Below are 27,156 nucleotides of genomic sequence, written 5' to 3'. Positions count from 1 at the left end.
TTAGCCATATGTTTAAAGGCAATATCCTCTGTAAGTGGATATAAATCAGTTCTGTGCTAAGAATTCAGAGAGCTAGTTAACTCTCTGCTGGTTTCCTCATCTTGAAATAAGCATTGTTATAGTATCTGCCTCACAGATTTGTGGAAAGGATTCAATGAATAAATGCAAATAAGATGCTTAGCACAGAACTATTATATAGCAGCACTCAATCATTTTAAAATACTGAATATTAGATAGGCCTCATAGTTATTTATTCCTTTTTCCATAGACAATATGATCTATAGAAAACAGAGCCAAATTAGATGCCTGGTCACGGACTCCTTTTTCTGTTTCTGTTATTGGCAAGTTGTTTTAATTTTTAACCACACTGTGTACCTTGGTTAATTCCATAAATATCTATTGAGTCCTTCTATGATATGTAGTAGATAAGGTACTGGCCTTTCCGTAAAACTGAAATAATGCTGTGAAGACCAAAGAGGTGACATGTATGAAGGGTTGACAATTCTCGTAATTCAGTGGATAATGGGAAACATTATCCTCAATAAACCAAAGTCTGTACAAAGCAAAACCATTTTGGACTCTAAAAAAGGGAGTTTAGTTATAATACCCAAAAATATCTGGTTCTAAGACCCTTACCTAAGGCATTCTAACAGCTTGCACACTGAGGCCATTGCTGTTCTAAAGAATTAATATCTAGGATATACTATTGTATAACCAGAGATTCGTATTTTCCTATGAATTATAATTTTTATGTATCTCATAACAAATGTTTTAACTGAAAACATATTCAGGAATTGAAACCATGTTGTATGTGCCTGTATTTTTATTTTAAAATAAACATACATATTAAAGATACAAAAAAACCCCCACAAATTCATCACTATAGAAGCCATTAGAACAGACAAGTCAGTTAAAGAGCATATAAAGGGATACATAAGGATAAAGCAGTATTTTTTAACCAGTGACATAAAAATGTCAAGGCAAGGAAAAAAAGAACTTGAAGTACCAATCTCCGGAAAATAGTACTACAAAAACTAGCAGTTTCCTGCATCTTGGTAGTCATTATTTAGGGGCGAAAAAACCCACCCACAACAGAAACAAAAACATAACATAATTTGGGAAAACCTAGACAAGAAACATTCAGTTGCTAAATAAACAAACAAGACAATTTTACTGTAAGAAATGAAAAGGTTGAATCCATGAAAAAAAATAGTATAGTTGCAGAAGAGAAAATGAAAAACTGCAAATATTTTAATTGCATCCAAAGTAACTTAAATTTAAAAAAACCCTATCAGAATCCCAATATAATTTTAAAAGTTGAGAATATTATTCAAATTTTCATGTCAATACTCAAAATAATGCTATGTCTAGAGATTTTTAGTCAAGGTTTCAAAATAAATAATTATTGTGTCATCATTTGCTGAGATCTAAAATCACATATTGGAATATACAAAGATCTATAAATTGTTGTATTAAAAAGGTGGATTCTGCATCTTTTCATTTGTGACTTTGTGTACTGGAAACGCAGTTACTTGCCCTTTGAGATAATTAGTTTTAGGTGTTATCATTAAGTCCCAAATATCCTGCTATGACATGGATTAATTTACCAAATGTTTCTCTAACACCCACTTTAGGCAATACAGGATGTGAGAACCTATAAAGATTTAAAAGATAAGTAAGAAAGAGAACTTGACTTCATGTAGCTTGTACTTAATTTGGAATATAAGTGTGTAAGAAAACATACAGCAGAAAAATACAAGATGTTTTTAAAGATTTTAAGCACAGATGGTAATATTATGCCATTTCTACTGTAAACTATACACTTCAGACACATAAGATACCAGATTTTTGGTATAATGGCACCTTGATGGGTCTGCAAGAATGTTTTCTGTAAAGTGTACCCCCAAGGAACTAAAAGTAATAACTTATTCAATGAGATGTATTAATAATATCCATTTGTACATAGGACAATGTGCATGAAAAAAGGAGATCTTAATTTTAGCTAAGACAGTTTCCATGACTATTTAGATCCATTGAAAGAGACAAAAAAAGAAAAAAAATACATTATTAACATAGAGGGAATACATATTTTGCTTGCTTTGTAAGAAATGCTTCTAATTCATTAATAACTTAGCAATTTACCTAAATATATAGGTAAAAATCAGATTTCATTAAAAACCATTTTGTATTATCATAAATAATAGTGCATTGTTCTCTATGATCTTAAAAATGGCTTATTATTCTTTTGGGTTTGGGGAAAGCACTGAGGCTGGAATCTGTTCTGCTGTTTGTCTTTGGTCCACACAGAGCCCACATCTGATGTCATTTTGCTGAACTGTTTTTTAATAAATGCAACAGAGTACAGCAAAAATCAACAGCGAAACAGACATACCTAAAATACGGTTATTCTTCATGTAAGAAAGTGGTTTGAAAACTTAACTGAATCATTTGTTAGCCAGAAAATACAGTGCTTTGGAGAAATGTCCAGTGGATGAAGTACTTGTAATTTGGGAAATCTTTCAAAGTTAATATCAGGGAATTACATTTAGGGGAAAATGATTTAACAAATACCAGGTGTCATACTTCAAGAGAATCTAAACTAAAATCTTGCCTATGAGTTTTCCATTGGGGTCTCTTATCTTCAGTGATGGACTGTTCAGTTATTCTAAAATAGTTACGAGATTCCACGCACAGGAATGTGAAAACTAGACATTTACAAAACGTATATGCCAAGGCCTACATATAATTACAAGCTGGCACATCCACTCACATAAGTAGCAGCCATTTCTTCTGCAGAAGACCCAGAACAGATTCCAGGGACTAAGAGTCTTTGTTTCTTACTGTCTTAGGCAGCAATATCTCAAAACTCTCATTAAATCTAGAAGAAGATTACTGCCTGAGAAGACGTTTTCATTCATCTTTGGATGGCTTCTACAATGTTAGGTCAATGCCTTTGACGCGGTGTTTGGCCCTCGGTAATCTGTGCTCAGTAATTTGGCTTGAGCCAGCAGGTTCAGTCCTCTTTGCAGAAACGGAGCAGTCAAGGGCAGTTTCACTGCATACAGGTAAAAAACTTTAGGGCAAAACTACCTAAGGGAAATGGTGCTAGCACAACACTAGAAAGCCCTCCTACACAGAAATTAATTATGGAACTCAAGAGATCTTTCCTGTATTTTAACTCTATTCCCAGAATCACATGGTTCCATTTATGCATATGATTAGTCTTAGAGAGAGTAGTTTTGAGGATCAGAATAAATTCAGGGGTAAATGACTTTAAACTGAGTCCTTGTGATACAATAAAGAAGTGAAGGACAGACTACTAAAATAATATTAATTTAAATTTATTGTATGCTTTCTACTGCTTACCCGGTACCAGGCTCTTTAAATACATTATCTCATTTAATCTTCAAAAGGGCACTGCAAGTTAGAACTTCCTATCCCCATTTTACAGATGAGGAAACTATCACTTGTAGGGGTTAAATGCCTCATTCAATGTTGCCTGGTGACTGCAGAGCCAGAAATTAAACTAGGTCTGTCTGATCCCCAAACCTGAACTACTTAAGATCTATTATTCTAAGTGCCATTATTAACGTTGGTCTCCCAGTTGGGAGATAGACCAGGACTCTCCAGTAACACTGTGTGATGTCAATAATTTTCATTAGGTGTTTTTAAAAATTCAATAATTATGCCTATGTAAATGATTCATAGGAAAAAACAGCTTCAGTGCAGATTTCCTCTTATGCAAATTTGGTGCAACAAAGATCAGAAGTTTGTCATGTTGGTTCCAGATATCTGAGCAAACAGTAAACAAATCAGAAGACTAGAGAGAGCTCTAGGCAGGTCATAACAGGAAAATGCATAAGGATTGGCAAGGGAAAATTTATGCTATTTTGACAAGGTAGATAAGATGTTAACTGAGATTAACATTTTCAGCCCAATATTAAATGCAGAAAAACCCATTTATTAGAAAACTGAACTAGAAATAAGTTAGAATCTTTGAACATTGGGGTTTGTTTTATGAAAGCCAGATTTTTTAAACTTTAACTTTTTATTTCTTAAAATTCTGTATTGTTTGATAATTTCTCAATGGCATGCACTATTTTTGAAATGAAAATAAAATTAAGAGTGTAATTTGAGCAATAACAAAATTCTAAGGCTCTTAAAATAGGATAATGGAAAGAAATAGAAGGCCAGAGTCTGCATTTGCTTCTATTCTGGTGAGCCCTGGGACACGGACTCATTTGCCTTTTGTAGCTCAGAACTTTTTGACTTCCAAGTTATTGATTTGCTAATGACATATCTAAGGAATGGCCCAGTTTATCCAGAATGAAGAAAGATTATCACAGATCACATTCTCATGGGAAGGAAACTTATCCAGGAAGCACTTAAGGAGGAATCAACCTGGAGTCCAAATAATTATCATTGATGTCTGGAGAAAGCTGGACTAGTAGGGAGCAGATTTACTGGTTGAATCCAATGATCACACAAACGGGGAAATTCTCATCTCTTAATTCAACTCTTAATTATGGTACTTAGATCCGTGCTCATAATACAATGTTGTACAAGTACCGACATCAAAAATTTTATTGAATTTGTATATATTACATTAATCTGTAAAATATTGTTAAAAGGTTATGTTTTTTAAAAATGAATAATTTGTTTTTGGCTAAAATATTAGAACACTTTATTTCCGCCTTTATAACATTATAAAACTTCTGAGTATGATCACTGTCTTTCAGTGAGAACCAATAGTTGGCTATAGTAATCCAACAGGACACTATCCATTTGATGGAAGTGGTACTGACTTTTGGATGGTGATTCTTCTGAGGCTGAGACTTAAAAAGAAAAAAAAAGACAACTTGACAGCATTCGTGTTTGCTTGCTAGATGAAGTTAGAGGAAGTGGTGATTTAAAAAGAGCAGTTGAAAGCAAAAGCCACATCCCAGTGCATGAAAAACCACAGCTATTCTACAGGAAAAGATACACCAGGGGAGTCTCAAGGAAGGGGAAGCTTTGATGGCTACAAACTAAGCAAACTGCTTACAGTCCTCTGGATTGCAAGGAATCACAAACAAAACAATAAAAGCACAAAATAGAGGTATACCTATTTGATAAGCTGACGCTTATTCCCTCATTTTGTTATGGAGAAAAGAAGGGATATTTCTTTTAAGTAGTGCCTGTGCCACAGTGAGAAACAATGCACTCAGAGCCATGCTATTATTGAGAACCCTTGCTCAGGATATGAAGATAGGTCCACAGTTACCTTTGACACACAATTACTCCGTGCCTCCATGCATAAATCTCTTATCACGTATATCACTGAAATATAGGGTGAAAGGATCCCAGCCAATTCCCCACCCCTTCGTTTGTGGGAATGCTCCTTACAGTGCAGTTCTGTGAAACAGAGTGTTCTCTTAGATGTACCAACTTCCTCATTTCACTGTTACTATAAGCAAAATGCTTAACTACCAACAACTTTTCAGAAACTCAAAAGTGTACTGTTATACACACTGTGTAAGAGGAACAGCATTATCTCATTAAGTTCCTGTTTCTTTCTACTCATCATGACTGTTCATGCTTTCTATGGTCAAATTCTGTAAACAGTTTTAGAAAGTGTAAACGGAAATTTATAAATAAGGTTTGAAATAAGATGGAAACATTTCACAGCCTATCAATTTCTTAGCAATAGATTATCATGTGAAATTGATAATTAGAAGTAAGATTGTATTTAACTGAAGGCCCTGGGTATCATTAAAAAGTAAAAAATCTTCAGCTATCTTTAGGAAATAGGAAACTTTTATGACACTAAAAAGCAGAAAGTAAAACAAAAACAAAAATGGAAGCTACCAATGAGGTCTGCAGCTTTTTCCTCTGCTAGGGTCTGTCGAAGTTCTGTCAAGTATTAAAAACTAATGATGTTAGAAGCCTTGTTCAGATAGACTATGTCATCTAATTTCTCTGATGACTGAGATTTGAAGATATGCTAAATTGATATAAATAATAAGGTGGAGCTGCAGAGCAAAAGCGGAAAACAAGGAGTTTCCTCTTTCTTATTCTTTTGTGTGTGGGGGGGGGTTCTTTCAGAGGAACAGATATTGACTAGAAGTGTGTGTGTGTGTGTGGGTGTGTGTGTTGGGGATGAAGTTGGTTAAAAAAAAGAGAGAGAGAGAAAACAGAGTTCTCCTTATTTTGTGATTTGCAAAAGAGGAGGGATTTTATATGTATGTTCATCTGGTTTCCTTTGCAGCCCAGAACCTCTAAGATCTCTCCTTAGAGAACTGAGGGGTTCATTTCTGCAGTTATTAACTAAAACTTTTTACACTAGATTCTCTAGGAGACCACATGTACTGAGTAGATGCTAGAATATACAGATATACAAAATGATGGCTTGTATAACTTTTATACTTTTTCCTGACTAAGAATAGCTTGCTTGTTAAGTTGGGGAAAACACTGAAACCTGGGATAGATGTTAAATACGTAAAATCGGGATTTCTGTATAAGCAACATTTGTAGCATCGTACTTGAAATTATGTGTTGTTCAGAAACTTTAGAAAGTAATGACAACTTTAAAGATATGAGAGACTGAGAACATCATAAGAAGACTATTTGGTAGTTTATTCTCAAGTCAACATGTATCTAGATATATAGATTTACATTCACTATATATGCAAAATCTAGATATTTCAGCAGTAAGGAGGAGAAGTAATGATGAGTGAATAAAATCCCTATCTGCAAGGAGCGTATAATCTATTTGGAAAAATAAAGCTTAAAGACTTGAAAAGTCAGATTAAAGCACAAAAGTCATATAACCAAAATAGTAGGAAGGACAATTTGATACATTACATAATTACTGATCAAATTAGTGTCTAGACCAAAGGTTATTACACCTTGATGTGCCATTGGAATTAGATGGAGAAGTTTTAGGAAATTAAATGCTTGAGCTCTATCTCAGACCTCCTACATTAAACTTCTGGGCAGAGCATGGTAGGATAGAGGGTGGAAATTCAGAGAAAGGAGACGAGTTGGGGAAAGCAAGAGCTGGCATTTTGTACTTTATAAAACTCCACAGTGATACCAATAAGAGTCTGGCACAACTTAGTGGAGCAGTATTTGAGAATGGCTGCCATGGGCCAGGATGGCACCACTGGGCAAAAATATTTCTGCCTGTAAAGGTGGCATGTAGCCCAAGTGGGCTTTGAGTTACGTAGGATTTTCAGCAGAAATGCCCACTTTTTTCTGTTGCCACCAATGCCTAGCACACCAAGGTTGAGAAAGTCTAGACTTGGTCATGAGAGTGAGGAGCCACAGTGGAGTTGACAGGCTTCTGGGGCGGGGCATGGGGTGGAACTTACATTGAATTTAAAAGGAAAGATCTTTCTTGCCAAACACAAAAGAAGAAAAGAGCTTGCCAGGGAGAAGGAAAAGCATGTATCCAGGAAAGTAAAACTGGGCTTGAAGCTTGATACTTCAAAGACTTGTTTAGAAGAGAGGGTTCATGCAGGGGAATGCTGAACTTGAGAGAATCAGATTTCTTCCTTGGATTCTACTGTGTTTTTCTTACAGAAAAATGTGAATACCAAGTCTAGGATTTTTTTTCTATTTATTTTTAATTTTTTCTCTTTTTTTAATTTAAGTATAGTCAGTTTACTATGTTGTGTCAATTTCTGGTGTACAGCATAATGCTTCAGTCATACATGAACATACATATATTCGTCTTCATATTCTTTTTCACCATAAGCTACTACAAGATATTGAATATAGTTCCCTGTGCTATATAATATAAACTTGTTGATCTATTTTATATATACCAGTCAGTATCTGCAAATATTGAACTCCCAATTTATCCCTTCCCATCCCCCTACCCCCCTGGTAACCATAAGTTTGTTTTCTATGTCTGTGAGTCTGTTTCTGTTTTGTAAATAAGTTCGTTTGCCTTTTTATTTTTTTTTTAGATTCCACATATCAGTGATATCAAATGGTATTTTTCTTTCTCTTTCTGGCTTACTTCACTTAGAATGACATTCTCCAGGGCCATCCATGTTGCTGCAAATGGCATTATTTTATTTTTTATGGCTGAGTAGTATTCCATTATATAAATATACCACAATTTCTTTATCCAGTCATCTGTTGACAGACATTTAGGCTGTTTCCATGTCTTGACTATTGTAAATAGTGCTGCTATGAAGGGTCTAGGATTTTATAAGTCTCAATTCAATAAACTCTATGCTTCTTTTGTTTACTCAAACTACATTCAAATAGTGTCTTATTTTCATTTTTAATCTGCACATCTAGGATGCATTCATCACTGTGAGATTTTGTTTCTTTTTCATATTTCTTCTTTAAAGATGGTTCTAGGTTCTCTAGTCAATTTTATTCAGTCCTCATCCTTAATAGAGAAAAACCAGGACCACAATGACCTGATATTGATAACATAAAGTATTTGTGCACAAGACGCCTTTGTTCAGAATGTCAGAAAGCAAGAGTGAATTTCCAAGATGATTGTCAGTGTTACCAAAGATTTAATGGTTAGAGCTTATGCAATTTGAATTAAATACCAATATTATGGTTACCTGAGTGAGTGATTCCTGGTAAGATCAGGTTGACGCTCCTGTAGAATTTCAAAGATGTTGGGTTGGCGCAGAAATGCAACAATCTTGTCATTGTAAGCTGAAAAAATATATATATATATAAAATAATATTTTAAAATCTGTTATTAACTTTATGCACTTAAGTCCAGACTTTGAAAAATCCATTTTTTTCTGGTTAATATTCCTTGTACTCAAAGTCATAGTTTAGAGTCTATGCTTCAGATGCTTTAATTCTAATTTGTGTCTATCCTGTTACATGAGTATTGGATTTAGATCTGTAAGATATGACTTAAAACACTCATTAAACTCATTTGATGAGCCATATTTATTATCAAATTGCAAGATGAGACAACCAACAAGATGCTAGATGTTGATTGTTTTTTGGTACAGTTTACCAAAATCAACCTCATTAGCAACTGTTAGAAATGAAAACCGTCTTCTGATTAAACATCAACCATGTGCAGAGGTAAAGAGGCAGAGCAATAGTTGCCAAAATGCAATAGCTGCCAGCAGCAGCTACTACCCAAATGCATAGGCAAACCATCCCCAAATTCTATGTGGAAAAAAATGCCATTAAATCACATGTAGCTCTTTACCAAACCAATTACACCAACAGCTAAAGTACAATCAGCAACATCAATTACATACGTAATACATTAAAAGGAAAATCTATATCTTAGTCAAGACTGGCTAACGTCTACAGAAATGTTTAATTTAATTAAAATTCATTAAACAGTCTATTAATGCCCTTTTGTCAAGAAAACTAATTTGTTTACTTAAGATGATTCATCTTGATCAAACCATTATAATCAGATACAGATACATTTAAACCACAGAACTGGGTGTCTGAACTCTCAAACATCTGAGATCCTAGTTCAGTCAATACTCTCATGTTCTTAATATGATCAAGAAACATGCCTTACTTAAACTAACAAAATATCAATCAAAACAAATGTGATTCTCTAGACATTTGCCACTTTAAAATTTAGCTACATTATGCTAATTTTAGTTAAATGAATCAAATTTAAGAAAGTACTATCTACCTGCTAACATGGAATCCCATAGTCAAAGTTTCCCTAAGTGCACATTTCACCATATGTAAATAAAAACACTTTTATTGAAATTTTGTCAGTGGATTTTTATGTCCCACCTAAGATCAGAGCCTAGGTAACTTTTTAAGCCACAATTTTATAGCACACCAAAATTTGATGTGCAGTATTTAGTATCATATTAGTAATGGCATAATAGAATGGGGATTGTTTGATTTTGACCCAAGACTTCTTCTTATTCAGTGGTAGTCAAACTTCTTTAGGATATGGGCACTGCATTATTTTTCATGGTAAAGTCTTTCTTAAAAAAGCAAAAAATTTAAAGTAAAACCAGACAAATGGAAAGCTGCCCAAATTTAAGATGGAGCAGGGATCCCATGTCGTCCTTTACCAGTCTGTCCGCTCCACCTGCCTGAGGGGCTCCAGGTTTGAAAACTGATCTACTTCAACATCATCATGTTAATAACAACTCAAGTTGGTCTTTAGACCTATTGGCACACATTCCTTTATTTTTATTTTACAATTTTGGAGGCTCTTGCTCTCGCGCATTTGATATTATTTATCCTTAAGAATGTGCCATCGCTGCTTTCTTATTTTGTGAGGCTACTACAGGCTCACGCACAAATTAAACTCTGTCTCGAGCATTAGATGTATACTAAATATACACTGGTCCAAATGCTTAATTTAAAATGACCACACAATACAGTTGCCTTAAGAACTTATGTTTCCTTAACTTCAACAGCCTAATCTGAGCTTCACTCAGAAAAGGTAGAGTGGTATAAAAAAAATCTCATCCTATCGGATTTTACAAAAACCTAAGTGTCTTGAGACTCGAATCAATATCTTAGGGATAATATAGCAGTTTCTCAGTCCAGGGCACATGTAGCGGGCCGACAACAGGGAAGTATCAGCACAGAGTGCGTGGTACACGCCAACTTGAAAGGCCAAGGTATTTCTGGAAAGGGATGACCTACCCACGGGGACCATGTCCTGGTACTGTGGCCTGCTGACGGTGTTGAACGTGCTCGACGGCCTGGGGAGAACTGGAGGTCCTGCATGTCGAGAATCTTCTCCCACCTGCAAACACGAGCATCGTTTATGTTTTGCACCGAGACCTAGAGTGCTTTGTGTCAGCACCCCAAGCCAAGTTGTTCAGAGTATCTGTCAGCGAGCGTGGTTAAGCACAAAATGAGCGGAAGAGATGCCAGCTGAAAGTTGACACAGGACTCTCAGAAGCTCTGCTTTGGTTGCTGAACTGAGGGGTGGGGGTATCCATGTCCTTGAGAGGGGCCAGGGCGGTGACTACTGGCAGGTGGTACAGGAGTATTCGGCACACCTACAATGACTGGGGCTGTGGAAGCCAAATTCCTGCTCGTCGGGAATAACTTCTGCCTGACGCAACACAACCCGGCGACAGCGCCATCAGAGAGAACAGCTTGGTGTTCAAGGTCACCACCGCGAGGCCAGGATAGACCTCTTCTTGGCTGAGGCCGCTCAGGGAATTCCCTGCCACAGCAGAGGAGGGGCTGAAGAGCAGCTGTCTTCATGGGGTTTCCGAGGTGGTGTCTTCTCTCCTTCGAAGCAACTTTACACACCTCTTAGAGCACCCAGTACAGCAGCTCTTTCTGGTTTGAACCTCCCACACCAGGGAGCTAATAGTAGCAGGTGTGGAGGAGCTAAAGAGGGTTCCCCTAACCTGAATTACTTATTGTACCTGTTATAGACCTAGAAACTCATACATCCAAGCAGATAAACAAAAGTGCCCAGTTACAGTCTTACCAGAAACCTCTAACGTTGCTGTAGCTTCCATTTTAGCATTTCCCCCCACATTATAGGAGTCTTTTAAGACAAGAGTGGAACAGTTGTATAAGAGAGTAAGAGGACAAAAGGCAAAATAACTTACTGGATTTATAAATTAGTGCGCATCAAACAGAGCTGCCACTCCCACCCATTCAAACCCTCACAACCGTTTTATCGCACTGCATTAGATAGGCGTCTGGCGAGGGCTTTTCCTAAAGGCCCTGAAACTGGAAGTATCATCCCATCCCGGCACTGCTTGTTTATCCTTCAAGAATGTTCTCACTTATTCTTCAAAGTGTAGTGCAAACAGCCCCTCCTCGATGAAGCCTTCTCTTCCCTTCAAGCTGACATTAAATGTCACTTTCTCTGAGCTCCCCCAGCACTTGGGGGTAGACTTCTAGAGCAGCTGCCGTTACTAACAGGTTATAAGGCTTTTTTTTCTCTTGTATCTTTATTCATCTGGATGATGGTTCATTTTATACATTCTCTCCTTAATAAGAACACAGGAACATGTGTTACTGATTTGTATCTCACACACCAACCACATTTCTACACCACTGGTGTTTAGTAAGTATTCATTGCTGGACAGAAGAGATACCAAAATTTCTACTGCCTGGAATATTTGCCCAATGAGTCTAAGAGAGTGGCTGGGAAGATTCATATACATAACTAGAAATTTCCCACTCTGCCTCTTTTGAGTTATTGGCTTTGAGGAATGAAGTCAGCCTCTCTCGGGGGAGATTCAATCGTTAACTACCCCTTGTTTGTCAGTCACCAAACTTATCATTTCCATTCACCAATCTATATTTTCCCTCCAGTCAGTATGCTGCCTTGTACCACCATTTCCGAGAACAGCCAAAGGTCTTCTCCTTGACACCCTGTTTCTTCAAACCAGACCGTCAGACAGTGGGCAAGCCCCAGTCAACGTGCGTATTACTGCAGGATGTGCATGCTTCCGACAGCTGGGCCAGAAGCACACTCCCCTCAAAGGTTTAACACCTCTGGGGCTGAATGCTGAGTCCTTATGGGGTCATCTCTGTTCCACTGCTTAGTGTCCATCAGTATGAAGAGAAGTCTTCATTCAAATTTTAACGTGTACCTGAGTATCCCTACTATTAGACCATGAAAATAATTCAAGTTCTGAGGCAGAAGGGTTGAAAGAAAATGCAAGTGTAGCTACTAATCTCACGCACGTAGTCCTGACTAGACTGAATTGTCAGCTTCCTATTGTGAGGCTGAGATAAGGCAAGTGTCTAAAGTGCACTGGCCGCGTGATACAACCAGGCAGGGCCTTAATATGCCACATATTACGCACAAGGTCCAAAGGTGAGAGTTCTGTTCTGTTTCTTAGATGAATGCTGTTAGCATCATCCAGTTTACCACAAATGGTTTATATGACAGCCAGGTACAGATTTATTAGCTACCCATAAAACATAAATATTTCTGTGCATACCTCATCCTGCAATTGATTTATATATCATTTTTCTATGAGCTTCTCATGTGTACTCTTCTCTGTCTCCCTTTACAGCCAGCAAACACACACGATGCATTAGAGCATGGAGGCAAATCATGAGCAGAAATTCCAAGAGTGGAATTTTGATGAATCAAACCCAGTTATTAATTGCATTCATAATTTTTTCTTATAATAGAAGCTACAAAAATATTTGACCTACAACATAATACTGAAAATATGATATGCACATAGACACGGAAAAGGCATTCAGGACAAGAATCTTAATTCTATTTGTCTAAGGGAATTTTTAGAAACAATGTATATCAAGCAATGATATTCAAAGCATAAGCCCATACTAAGGAGAAAATATTTGACCTAAAACATTCCTCTTTTATTTATTTAAGCTGCTAAAGAAAAAAGGGAAACAGAGATTCTTTTAATTTTCTCTGTGGTTAGGTTATTAGAGAGCCCCCATGTGGTTACCGTGGGTCACTGCAAACTACCAAAGTAGAGCACAGTGGAGCTTTCAGTAATTAATTATGTATTCTCTGGGAACTTAGAATACATAAAACAACTTTCATATATATATATCCTAATTTTAAAGAGTATTAGTGAGGTGATCACAACCCCATAGCCTTGGCCAAAGATTTTAACCTAATCCAGCAATCCTCACTTAAGAAACTTCCCCGTCTTTAATTTTAGCCCTCTAAGAGTTACATTCGTCTCTTCCTATGAAGCTGCCCTTAGGTATGCGGAAGAGCTCACCATCCTCCTCTCTGGAGCATTTTACTACATTATGAATTCTCTCTCGCCATTCACTGAATTTTCAAAACATCTCTACTTTCTTCAGTCTTTCCTCATTATGTCCTGCTTTTTAAACTTGGAATTTAGGCTCTGTGTTTTTCCAGAGAAGCCCTACCAACATGCCAACACTTTTCAGCCTTCAAATGATAGTCTCTAAATCAAATTCAAAACAAAACAATAATACAGAGCCAGTACAGTGCCATAAACCACACGTCCTGTACTTCTGTGCACCAGCAGGTCCGTCCCTAAGGCGTGGACTCACCTCGCCTGCGCTGTGGCTGCGCTGTCTTGTCAGGTGTTGTCGATGAACCAGTGCGCTCGTGGGTCTGCTGCTCTGAAGTGGGAGCCGGGGGTCGATGAAAGTAGTGGTACGGGAGTTGTGGTCAACAAAAAACGCCTAGGAAGCAAGCCACTCGGTCAGTAGGTAACACATGCCACATACTCGCCTGCCATTTCACACATTCTAGGAAAGACCCACTTTGGAGTAATAATCTTACTCTGTTTTCTCCTAATTTTCAATCTTTGGGAGACTTTCTCCTTACTCCCTTGGGACAGACCAGACTAGAGGAACTAATGCTTCGACTGGATCCAGAATGAAGAGAGCTAGAAGGAACATTATTCCTAGCTTTAGGAAACATCTGAGAGATGATCTTAGAATGAAGCCACCTGAATGGACATCTGGCTTCTCTTAACTGACGCTCTTTACATTCTTACTGCTATCTGTGGTAATTAGCAAGCTCTTCTTGTCACCTGAAATTTCAAACAATATTGACTTCTTTTCTTTTCCTTCCACGCAATCAACTATCAAGTCCTCCCCCATTTTCCCACTGCAGTGTCTCCTCCATTTGTCCCATCCCCACCTACCATTCCATTATTTCAGGGCTCTCTCTTATATATATACTTATTAATAGTTTTTCAGTTGTCCCATACCTCTACAACCTTATTTACTGAACTGGCTCCTCACTGTCAGGTTATTTTTTCTAAAAGCTTTGACTGTATCTCCACTCCAACCCAAAGCCTCTACTGGCTACTCGTTATCTATAGAAAAAAAAATTCCAACCTTTTGTTACGGTTTTCCAAAACTCTTTAAAATCTCCTTTCTACTTGTCTTTCCAGTTTAGTCATCAATCACACATTCAGGCAAATTCTATCACCTACAATGACTCTGGGCAAGTCATTAAGATCTCTGGGCTACAGATTTCTTATAAAAATGTCTCCCTCATTCATAACAAACCTTTCTCTCCCATAATGTGATAGGAAGAGGAAACCATGTCTGTCACGTTTACTGCAGAATCCCTGGTGACATGAAATCAGGAATGAGCATAAACCATTTCCCTCAGTGTTGCAGTAAGGACTGCATACAATGTAGAAAAGCCTTTTAAAATTCCTTTTAAGTCTAAAGCTCCACACAAGTGCTATTTATCATTATCATTAGGAGGAGGATGATATTAAGTTTTCAAAGTAAAAGTCATTCAAGACAATAATGAAGCCAATTATCTCAAAGACAATTAGAAAATGTAAGTTTTCCATGATCAGATAAAGTTAATTAGGTCATCAAAGATAAAAGGGACCATTAGGAGAGCTTGGAGACCCGTTACTGATAAATCAAATGTCAGGGTACGTGATATATGCCAAATAACCATGCAAAGAGGAACTGACCTCTCAAACTGATGAAGCTCCATTAACAAAATACCTTAAAGACTAGGAATGAATGTGTCTAGGCAAATCCCAGGGGCAGATGGTATATTTAGACCAATTGAAAAGTCACTTTTCCATTACAAAAGAAAATGCTTCTATAGCTACATAACCAGGAAACGGGGAAAAATAATTTGTAGGTAGCTTCCAAATAGGGGGAAAATTACTTATTTAAAAGAAATAACATTAAACAAATAGACAAATAACTTTTTTTTTTAATTTTTAAAGAGCAGGGAGGATATAGCTCAGTGATAGTGTGCATGCTTAGCAATCCCTAGTATCTCCATTAAAAATAAAATAATAATAATGAATGAATGAATGAAACTATTTACCTACTCCCACCCCTCAGAAAAAAATTTTTTTAAAAAGAAATAACATTAAGCAGAAGGTATACTAGGACCAAAGCAGAGAAATGGCCAAAACAAGAATCCTTGTCAGTCCCTTCTCTCAGTATCTTATTTCCAGGGAAAGATTGGTTTAAAGGGAATTTCTGTAGGAGATGGTGCCATCAGCCTCACATCCCTGGGTAATACTCCCTGCTTCATAACCTATGAAGTGCAATCTCTTTGCTGATCTTGCAAAAAAAAGTAACCCTTACACAGGCTTGTATTGGTAGGCTCTGATCTCAAATGTGCACCGGTCCCTGCTGATCTGAGCCTCTAATACACTTGGATACTATTTCTGCCACTATTTAAAATGTCATACTGGAACACTGTGCTTCACACCAGAAAATGACACTTTGTAACTGACTGTACTTCAATTAAAAAAAGAAAAAAACCCTAAAATGTCATAAAATAGACATTTCTAAATAATAGGTATAATAACCCATATCCTCTTTATGTAAATTAAGATTAAGCTTTTATTACTATAACAATAATATGAGCCATGTTGTTTAAGAGAAAAATACCACGAGTACTAGAATGGAATTGCCTATTTACTCTACCCAATTTCTTAGGAATGTTTTGAAGGGACAGGTGGCCACTGAGAGGTAACGATGATGCACTTGTAATTATAAGGACAAATGGGTGTGTGCATCTAGGTCAGTTGTGATTTACATGTGGTGTCATAGTATCATTTGATGTTAAGAAGCTTGTCTAAAATCCATTTGCTAAAGAACTGCACTGTAAATGTCTCGATGGCAGGGACTTTCTTACTCACCCTGTTCTCCCCAACAGCTTTTAGGGCTGCACCTGGGGAAAAAAGGCTGCTCAGTAAATAAATTGCCAAAAACTCTAATAGCAGGCTCCTGACCAAAGTACAAGAAGACAACTGGCAAGGAAATAACCAAGTATTAAAAGTCACGTTCTTTTACATAAGCACAGAAACACTGGAAGACTTGAGAAAAATAAGTGAGAGAAGTGTGCGTGTGTGTGTGTGTGTGTGTGTGTGTGTGTGTCTGTGTGTCTGTGTGTCTGTGTTCAGTGAAAAGGGTGGAGACCTGAAGACTATAAAACCACAAATAGGATAGAAGGTTTTAAAACACCTCACATGGAGATGGATAAACTATCAAGTCAAAACTTGAGAAGCAGGAGGCAAAGTAGTGATTAAGTGTTTGGGATCTGGAAAAAGATGTCTGGTTCTGAACTGAAGCTCCACCTCTGGCTAATGACATAACCTTGGACAAACTATTTAACTTTTTTAAACTACAATTTCTTTTCTGTTAAATAGGGATAATAACACCTCATCACACAAATTTTTGAATATAGTGCTTGAGACCCCTTACTGTTACTATTATTGTTACTAATAATAACAGTTTTAACTTCTGAGACATTTTTCTAAGGATCAGAATGTTTCTTGCTACAGTCCGTACACAAAGCTTAAAAAAAGACTACGTTCTGGCCAATGAGATGTAAACAGAGTGTCACACTATACTTCTGGGGAAAGAAAAAAAAAAAACCTTACAAGGAGATTTTTTACAAGAAAAAGCCCTCCTTCTGTCCTTCATCCATTCTGCTCCCTGAAACAAAGATGTAATTGCTGGAGCTCCAGTAGCCATACTGAACCATGAAGATAGGGATGGCTAAGTAAAAAGCTCTAAGGGGCCAGGGCTCTCACAATTTAAGGAATCCCCTTCAGAGCCCTAGACTGCCTTCCTCTAACTTCTTTATGTGAGAGAATAAAATCTTATATACTAAACTCTGTCACAAAGCAGTCAAGCCAAATCCTAGTTCATACACTGAAATCTCAGCACTGAAGAACATATAAACCAGATATCATCATTATAAATAAGAATTTTCACTATTCTGTAAATAATGATTTCTCATTATTGTTCACCTTTATTACAGTTGGGTAAACAGTTCAAGATTTCAGTGAAATGTAGGGTTGGGAAAGTTTAAAGCTGAGATTTGAATCCATCTTTCTGTCTGACTCCACAGCCCAGTGAGCAGTGCCTCTTTCCCCTCTCTCTCCTTTTCCTATTTCTTCTCTTTTTTTTCTCATTCTGCCTTCTGCCTCCTATTTTTCCTTTTCATGTTCCTCCCACCTCACTCACACCACACAGTACTTGCTTTTAGAAAAGCATTTAACTGTTAACTAAATTAGGCTGACAGTCACAGCGCTGGGCTTCTCCACTGTTTTTTCCCTGCTGAAAAGGCTGCTACCGATGCTGGACAGCAAACTGTATGTTCTCTGCACACCCTTACCGCTACCCTGTAGGAGAGGCGGGCTGTAGGGGGGGATAGGTGCTAATTTGTATTCCACAAGGGGTTCAGTTTCAGAGTAAATGGAATGTGTATATTGTTTATACGTGCTTTTTAAGTCTGCCAAGTCCTTGAGGGGATAGTCTCGATTAAGACCTCTATCAAAACCACACAGAGGCAGCACTAGCCGAAGGCAGCACTAAGAAGCAATTCTTGGGCATGCATTTTGGCTCTGCTCCGCTCCCTGTGTGACCCCGAACAGATTTCCTTGGGTGCTTTGCTTTATCCACGTAAAGGAGACAATTTAGATCACAACTCAGTTGTGAAAAAATACGTCCAACTTTATTATTATTTAGGGGGGAAGAGTAGTTAGGTTTGTTTTATCTATTATTACTTTTTAATGGAGGTGCTGGAGATTGAATCCAGGACCTCATGCATCCTAAGCATGCACTCTACCACTGAGCTATGCCCTCCCACCTCAACTTAAAAACCAAGAGGAAAACACAGAAAAGATACTGTGCAAATTTTAGGCTTGACATTTCTATCCACGACGCACAAATCAGTTATGTCACAAAAGTGGATCACTTTCCCACGGGACTGCTTAACTAGTTCAAGCCGGAAATGAAGTTGACCTGGTTCCCCCCTCCCTTTTTTTTTCTGAATTTGGGTCGCTATTTATGTCACCATACTTGAATACCCTGCCTTGATTTCTGAAATTTTCTAACATGTGTCAATAAATACTGTCTGAATAAGCAGTATGTTGAGAATGCAAACCACATAAAAAAAAGCAATTGTATCCAAAAATGAGTCTCTTTTCAGATTAGCCCCTCACAAAGCAAATTTTGAACAACACTGATTCCTTCTAAGTTTCATTAAGGAAATTCACTCAAGCTTCCCAGTGCTGGACCAAGTAGGACTAACAACATAGTCAAAAACTGAAAGGAATGCAAGTACACAAATTCAAATCTCATTTTAAAAACTTCTACCCTTTCACTGCTTCGGGGCATGGTCGGAGTCAGGAAATATGGGCTGGTTGGAGCCAAGCGGTATTTTAGTGAAGCCAAACAAAATACACTTCTCTCTTTACACAACTCTTTTTTTTTTTAAGCTTCTATTATTTTAAGAAAAGTAAAAGCCATCAGTATTTGTGAAGAAATACCAGCCTCAGGCTCAACAAATCTAAGTTACAGAAGTTTGAAATTGTTTCCAATTAATATTTTGCCAAACCAGGAATCCATATTAAGACCATGTAAGCAAAATAAAACAAAAAGTACTTGTAACTATGATACAGAAAGACAGAACATCAGATCTTCTTTCTTTCTCTAAGGAGCTATGGAAACAATGAAAGAACAGTAATTTCAAAACTAGAAGCATTGCACATTGAATCCGTTCTAACTACTGGTTTCTCAGCTCTATGAAGTCTTAAAAAGCTCAAAAAAGTTAAATGTAATCCACATTAACTTTTATAAAGATTGTAATTTACTCACCCATTCTCTCCCTTCCAAAATATAAATCTCTTCTCAGCTCCTGGTCCCCCCCTAGTATTTCTCCAATTATAAGGAATAAAATGCTATTATTTTCTCTTTATTATATCCCAGACAGAACTCTGTTACCAATAGTAGGGATGAAAATGGCTGAGTGACAGTTTATTATAAGTAAAAAATAGTTATGCTAACATTTTCTACCACTTGGCTCATTTGAAGGAGTAAGTGGTCCCAAATATCTCATGACATTCTGTATTAATAAAAAGTTAAAAAAGGTTATTCTGTTAACCTGCTATGATTAGAGATCTAAGTTGCTAGGAGAGAAAACAGGGCACATGGCACTTGGGTTAGAGTTTTGTTGGTTAGCAGATGTGGATAAGAAAAACATCCCCCAAACTTCAGACATAAAATGTTAGCTAAAGGAAGGATGTTTTATGCATTGAGAGTGGAGGTAGTTAGGTGTTAGAAATATAATAGGGGAGCCAGTGACATGCTGAGGATGGCTTGTACCAGTTTACAAGAGCTGATAGTGAAATACTAAGGAATTCTGGGAGATGGTTGACAACAATGCTAGCCGCCTAAAATTGGCTATGGTGGGCGAATTTACACCATGGAAAATGGCAAATGCTACAGATCAGCCCTCCTCCCCCTCTTCCCTGAGGAGCTGGTTGCTATACATTTACGACTGCAGAAGACCAGCACATCTTAGGTAGAGTAAACAGAAGTGCACGGCCATCAAAATAGCACATCACTTGTTTTTTTTTTTTTCAAAAGATCCAATGCTGGTCAGAGGACAACTGTTTAAAAATAAAAAACAAAGGTCATCTTCGTACTTGGGCAATTCCTTTACAATTCCATGAGTCTACCATTTTATTGAAAAATACATTCACAAAACCAACCTCTCTCTGTCCTATTCTCTCATTCAGAAAGGGATCCTGCCCCAGAAAGGTCACTCATCTTTGCCTCTATGTGTGTTTTTGTGGGTAACTTATTGATCTAACAAGTTTTTACCCCCTTAAAAATAAGCAAGAGATCCACTAAAAAAATGTGTTATTTATAAATTTAGAGGTTAATTCCATCTCTATCTGGATTGCTGCATAACTTCAGGTGATTAAACCAGGCAACCACCACAAGGAGGTATTCACTGTTTCAAAGCAATTAAAGAGATGTACCACAAACTTAACAAATACAGTGCTCTAATGGACAAAAAACATATTTTTTCAAAGGGTAGAGCTTATCCTGCTAAGAGATTTTTGGGATTCACGTGAGAGCTCTAAACATCGAGATGAACCTGACCCAATAAATTGGGGCCATCAGCTTCATGGGGGTTGAAACCAGAGTCTATGTCATCACTGGGGCAACTTCTGCAACCACATAGGATTTGAGGGTCTGGTAAAATGAGACTCCTCACGTTGGCTTGGACTGTGGTAACTTTCACTGCACAAATATCTGTTCTCTTCTAAAAATCTATCCTTATGACCATAACTGCTACTTGCCATGGTTAACAAAGTTGAATATTTAGACCATTCTGATATCCAGTCTGACATACAAAGTCATAAACCCCTTGAATCACAAAGATTGGTTTTAGAGCTGGATGTCAATTTAGCTGGGAGATGGTCTAGCATATTTTTTTTTGCAGGGAAAAAACACAAGAAACTAGGGAAAGGACACTTTAGCTTAAATAAGGAGATAGTTACCATTTTATATTTTGATTTAAAGAATCCATGAAGTTTATGATACATCACTTTTAAAGTTCAAAGTTTCTTAGTATTTAAATTTAGGCCCAGGTAGAATGATCTGGAAAAAGCAGCCTGTGTTAATACCATTTGAGAGTACAAAACAAAGAGGCAGGAAAAAAAAAAAAAGGGTCATTCCATATTTAACATCTGAAAAGGGAGTCAAAAAACAACATTTTTTTTTCTAAAAATTAAACTAAATGATAAGCCCAACATATGAACTTGAGAAATACCAAGCTCTGTCATCTTTTTCTAGTTGTCTATGTCATTTTGTGTCACTCTGTCTGTTATCCTTAATGCTCTGCAATGGTGCTTCCACTGATTTTACTCCACTGGTATTGGTCTGTGACAGTTAATTTTAGGTGTCAACTTGACTGGGCCATGGGGTGCGCAGATGTCTGGCCAAACATTATTCTGGATGTGTCTGTGATTGTGTTTCTGGACAAGATTCCATTTCAATCAGCAGACCTCAGATAGCCCTCCCTAATGTGGGTGGGCCACATCCCATCAATTAAAGGTCAAAAGGCTGAGTAAGAGGGAATTACCCTGGCCTGTTTGAGTTGGGTCATCGGCATTGTCTTGGGTCTCAAGCCTGCCGGGTTTTGGATTGGATCTTAGACCATCAGCTCTCCTCTGTGTGTGTGTGTGTCTAATGTAGGGTCTCTCAAAATTCTCCCATTACTTCTTCATAGGAACCAAACATACCCACCCAGTGTGTTCCTGTCTCCATGCCTTTAGTTTGGATGTTTTCCTTCCTTTCTTATCCCCTATTTTCTCTCCTCCACAATCTAATTTTCTAAAAATCCTACTCATCACTCAGGGTTCAGTTCAAATCCAGTCTTTACTATGAAAACTTTCCAGGTATCTCATGCCAGAAACAAGTCATTTCTGTATCTGTACTAGTGCACGGCACGCATTCTCTTCTTTCATAATCCAAATGAGAGGCGTTAGGAGTAAAACAGTCTAGAAGACCGGCGCTCAGTGGCTTTACACGGGAAATAGATGATTCTGTGCAAATGTGTGGATCTGATTCCAGTTCCAGTTCTAGGGAGAAAGTTACTCATCTGGCTAAGGATGTTTTTAAAATCCTATCTTCATGACCACAGCTTATGGAGAATGTTACCACCAGAGCAGAAGACCACTGATCCGGCAAGAGAACAGATCTATCAGAAAGACCACCACAACAAAGCACTCATGGTAGAGAAGCAGAATGCTCTGGGTCGTCATACAGGTTTCAGGCAGAAGCAAACACCCGAGGGCAGACTACCCTGTGTGGTCAATGATAACATGGACCAAAAGAACAAGAAGAACAAAAGGAACCCTATTGTGACAAAACCATTCTGTTGGGCCACTTTGCTTCGGAAAAGCTGCAGTGTGTTAAGAGGAGGAATGGGACGCGGACAGTACTTCTGCAGTGTATCCTCTATAAGCCACTGTGTACTTCCCATAAGCATAAGGATTCAGCTATTAATAACAAGTCTTTATCACCTCCGTAAAATTCTAAACTGATGAAACTCTTCAGTTATTGTTCCAGATAGATTCTTGCTTCTACCTAACCATTCAAATCAGGACTTTGGTGAGCTGAGTGGGAATAACCAGGTGAGCAGCCTTCCCGGCGTAGTGCGTGCTGCACAGTCCATTTTATGTTGCAGGTGTTTGCATCGTCCGTACTTTTGCTTTCCCCAAATTAAGTCGTAAACCTCTAGAAGTTTGTCATTGTACTACTTTTGTCTTCTACGGTAGAAGTCAAATGATAGTAAGTTAATTACTAAGTGAATTGGGTTAATTATAATTTTAATAATTTTCTTCCATTTGCAATCCCATGAGTATCTAGGTGGATGCCAACCACAGTCCCAAGAGCTGGACAGGACAGGTTACTCTAACCCTCACTTTAGAGAAAACTGAAGTTTGTAGAAGTTAGATCAGACAGCAATGGATGCAGGAATCCTGCAGCATAATTTCCTCAAAGACTTCAAATTACCAATGCGAAAGGAGGTAGAAAGGAAGGGAGGGAGGAGGAAAGGAGGAAAGAATAAAAGAAAGGAAGAAACAGAGAACACTCCTAGGTTAAGTAACATTTGGTTCTCCTTATTAAAGTTGATATTCATCTACCAGATATATTATCCCCATGAGCACCTACTAATGATCAAACCCAGCCAAGAATCAGAGGCATTTTAAGCAAGTCACATTTTAATACTATAGTATTAATTGATGCATATTTCTTGCATAAATATAAAACATTTATATCAACACTGTAACCCAGATCCCAAATTACCCTTGATTTTCACACTCCTGAGACTGTACAAAAGTTTAAGAATTATTACAATAAGAAGCAAGCAGAAAATTTCTTTCATACTGGTCTACTTTCTTTGCTTATATGTTTTGTTTTAAAATAAGGTAAGTCAAAATGTGTCCTGTATGTTAGGTGAAAATTCTAGACCTTAGGTCCAACAAATACACATACAGAGACGTTGATCACAGTCTCATGAGGACTATGCTGCATAAAATGAAACTTGGCTTAATTGCTAGAATCAAAATAATTAAGGAAATCAAGTAAAGGAATGTAATAATGATTAAAATGCAGTGTGGAATTCTGGACAAGATATCCTTCCAAATGTAATTAAAAGTCAAAGGAAAAGTATTACATATTTGCTGTCAAACTGTTTGGAACCATATCACCTAATCTTTAAGATGGAAGAATCAGAGATCTATATAATCTAGGAGCTTAAAAGGGAAACCTAGTCTTCCTCTATTTCAGCCTACTAATTTTTTAAACAGATTTATTGAGATATAATTCAGATACTATACAATTCACCTATTTAAAGTGTATGATTCACTAGTTTTTAGTATGTACACAGGATTTTGCAACCATTACCATAATATAATTTTAGAATATTCTCCCCCTAAAAAGAGACCCCATAACTATTAGCATTCACTCCCCATCCCATCTCCAACCAATCTTTCTATTTCTATAGATTTGTGTATTCTGGACATTTCATATGAATGGTATCGTATAATATGTGATATTTTGTGACTAGTTTCTTTCACTTAGCAAATATTTTCAAGGTTTACCATTTACATCAGTACTTTATTTCTTTGTACTGTCAAATAATATTCAGTTGTATGGATCTACCACATTTATCCATGCATTTATCAGTGGATGGACATTTGGGTTGTTCCCATCATATGGATGTTACGAATAATGCTACTGTGAACATCTGTGTACAAATTTTTCTGTGGAAGCATATTTTTATTTCTCCTTGGTATATACTTAACTGTGGAATTGCTGGATCAAGTGGAAATTCTTTGTATGCACATTTTTTCCAAAGAAGATATACAAGTGACCAATAAGCACATGAAAAGATGATCAACCTTTGCAGAGACAGGAAAATCTGACCCAGGAAATTTAAATAATATATCCCAAGTTAGTCGGATGGTTAGTGACCAGTGAGGTCTAGACTAAGCTTATACAGGAAAATTAGCACAGGATTTGGATACAGAAAGACATGGATTTGTATACAAGAGTTTACTTGTATACTTAACCTCTTCGAGACTTGGTTTCTTCATCTACAGCAAAATCTATTCCATAGAATTACTGTGAAAGTTAAATGGGCTAATATAACATCTCTAGCATAGAACCTGGCATCTAATAAGCCGTCAATATATGTGAATTCCATTCCTTTCCATTATTCCATGTGTCCTTAGCATAAGGACTCTATGATATTTAAGCATGAAGTCATCTATGTGTTTCTGGTGATGTCTCCTCTGTTAAAATACCTATGATCTAATCAAACCCTCTATATAAGACTCAGCCTTGAAGGAGACCAGGAAGTCCAGCTTCTGGACTGGAACTCTTCTTCCCTGGAATGATAAAGTATCTCTCATTTCCACAGGCAATCCCTCCCAGTAGAGTGTAGTGGTTAAGAGTCACACTCCTAGAGCTTGAATCCTGAGCTCCTCACCTGCTTGCTGAGACACACATTATTTACCATCTCCAAATTTCAGTAACCTGTGGATAGTAATACTACCCACCTCATAAACTGCCATGAGGTCTAAATAAGATAACTGATGGAAAAGTACCTGGTACGGTGGCTGGCACATGGTAGGTACTTAATGAACTCAGGCATCAGCATTATCACCATTGTCACTGTCATTATCATCATCATCTTACCAAGCAGGCCTGATATTCTAGCCTTACTCTTAAATTAGTAGTCAATTTTAAGAGTATTTTACTTTTCTTTTTTTATGTAAGTCAAAGACATTTTCACCCTAGAACTCCCCCCAAAAGCATACCAGAACTAGAATGTCTGAAATCTCACCCAACACAAACCCTTGGCCTTAAGTAATTAGGAAAAAAAAGTCTATTCCAAAATCAAAAACAGCTAAAGTGCGGTACGACCATAATCACTACCTTGTTCAAACATCTAACGCCAAAAAAAAAAAAAAATCCAAGACAACATACGCACTAAGTGAGGCCAAATTGGGCAAATCTAGGAGCCACTTCCGGGGAGACCACAGGAAAGGGAGTGGCAGTGGGGAGAGAGCCGGAAAGCTTCTTTGTTTGTCCAAAGCAGAGATTACCGAACAACCGAGAATCTGCAGGTGACAAGTTCCATTCAGTCTTCTAACTTGTTTTGAGAATCTTATATATGAAAGGCACTGGAGCTGAAGAGGGCGTAATTAAAAAGTACGCAGGAGAACTCTCAGGAAGGGGGTCGTCTGCTTGGGAAGAGAGAGCAGGTTAACCATGGTGCCGTGAGGCAGATGGGGGCAGCTGTCATGAAGCAGCACAAGGAGATCATGTGGGGACCCACGCAGGCCTGGGGAGCTAAGGCCAAGTCACCCAATATGCTGCCCTCTGATGGTGCTTCTGAAAGCCCCACCCCTCAGCTGTGGTAGGAGACCCAGCCGCAGGCTCCCAGAGCACCGCTTCCTATAGCCACACTAACTGCTAGAAGGTCTCCGTTCACCCTCCTCACTGCTGAGGGGCAAGGTGAGAGCACAGACTCTGGAGCTGAATGGCTGGAGTCAAATCCAATTCTATCATGTTCTGACGGTAGGACCTGGGTCAGTTCACTTAACCATGCTGTGCCTCAGTTTCCTCTTCTAGCAAATGTGGTTAAAGCAGCAGTTATGTACATGGCTGCTGTGAATATGGAAGAAGCTACTCTGAGTGCTTACAGCAGTGTCCAGCACACAGTCATCACCACACACTGCATACAGCTCCATTAAGTGCTAGCTTGTAGCATTGTTACCACGGTGGCATGCACACAGCAGATATTCAGAAGTGTGCTGAAGGACAAAATAAACAAAAAACACAAAAGGAAGATGCTGCATTTGAAAAGGAAAGATGGAGCCAAATTTCATAAGCCTGAGGAGCTAAGTCTGATAACATCCCTCTTTTAAGAACCATTTCCTTTCATGTAGATGAGGATTTGGTCATCATGCCATGTCAAGTCTAGAACTCGGTCATCCCTGTGGGCGGGGGAAAGACCTCACAGTATTTAATAGCTTTTGATGTTATATTAAACGGGAAAAGAGTTTACTCCCTTTAAATGTTCTGGAGGTAAAGCAATTCATTAAAAAGGGGGGCTAAAGTTTCAAGCCGGAAGAAAACCTATTAACTGCCTGCTGGATGGGAGCCATGACTTTAAAAGTACAGTCAAAAGCAGTGAAGCCAAACATAGATATGGTAAGAGCCTCTCCTGGATGTTCTTATACATTATCCTGGTTCCCTGGAAGCCAGTCACCTGTAAAGGAAGGACAGGGGAGAAGCACAGGGAGATATACCTGCTTTAGTTAAGGTACCCAGCTTAGCTAAAAATCTTATAAAGTCCAAATGCACCAAGCAGAGAACTCTGGCTAAAGTGATAAGCTCTCAGGCCTGTCTGATAATCCATTGTGTCCA

The 27,156-nt window shown here is 37.8% G+C and overlaps 1 protein-coding gene across 5 annotated transcripts in view; it reads right to left on the bottom strand.

Moving 5' to 3' along the window:
- Window positions 1-27,156, bottom strand: part of HECW2 (HECT, C2 and WW domain containing E3 ubiquitin protein ligase 2) — a 336,842-nt gene that overhangs the window by 58,316 nt on the left and 251,370 nt on the right. For all 5 annotated transcript variants that reach the window (XM_072961562.1, XM_072961560.1, XM_072961561.1 and 2 more), the window contains 3 exons: window positions 13,957-14,091; window positions 10,612-10,714; window positions 8,571-8,667 (listed from right to left, as the gene is read on the bottom strand). In XM_072961562.1, the coding sequence (XP_072817663.1) occupies window positions 8,571-8,667; window positions 10,612-10,714; window positions 13,957-14,091 (335 nt within the window). The remainder of the gene's footprint in view (window positions 1-8,570; window positions 8,668-10,611; window positions 10,715-13,956; window positions 14,092-27,156) is intronic.

Source organism: Vicugna pacos, chromosome 5 (genome assembly GCF_048564905.1).
Source record: "Vicugna pacos chromosome 5, VicPac4, whole genome shotgun sequence".
Classification (NCBI taxonomy): Eukaryota; Metazoa; Chordata; class Mammalia; order Artiodactyla; family Camelidae; genus Vicugna; species Vicugna pacos.
Note: the sequence above shows the minus strand (reverse complement) of the source record. Positions and strands in the feature narration are given on the sequence as shown.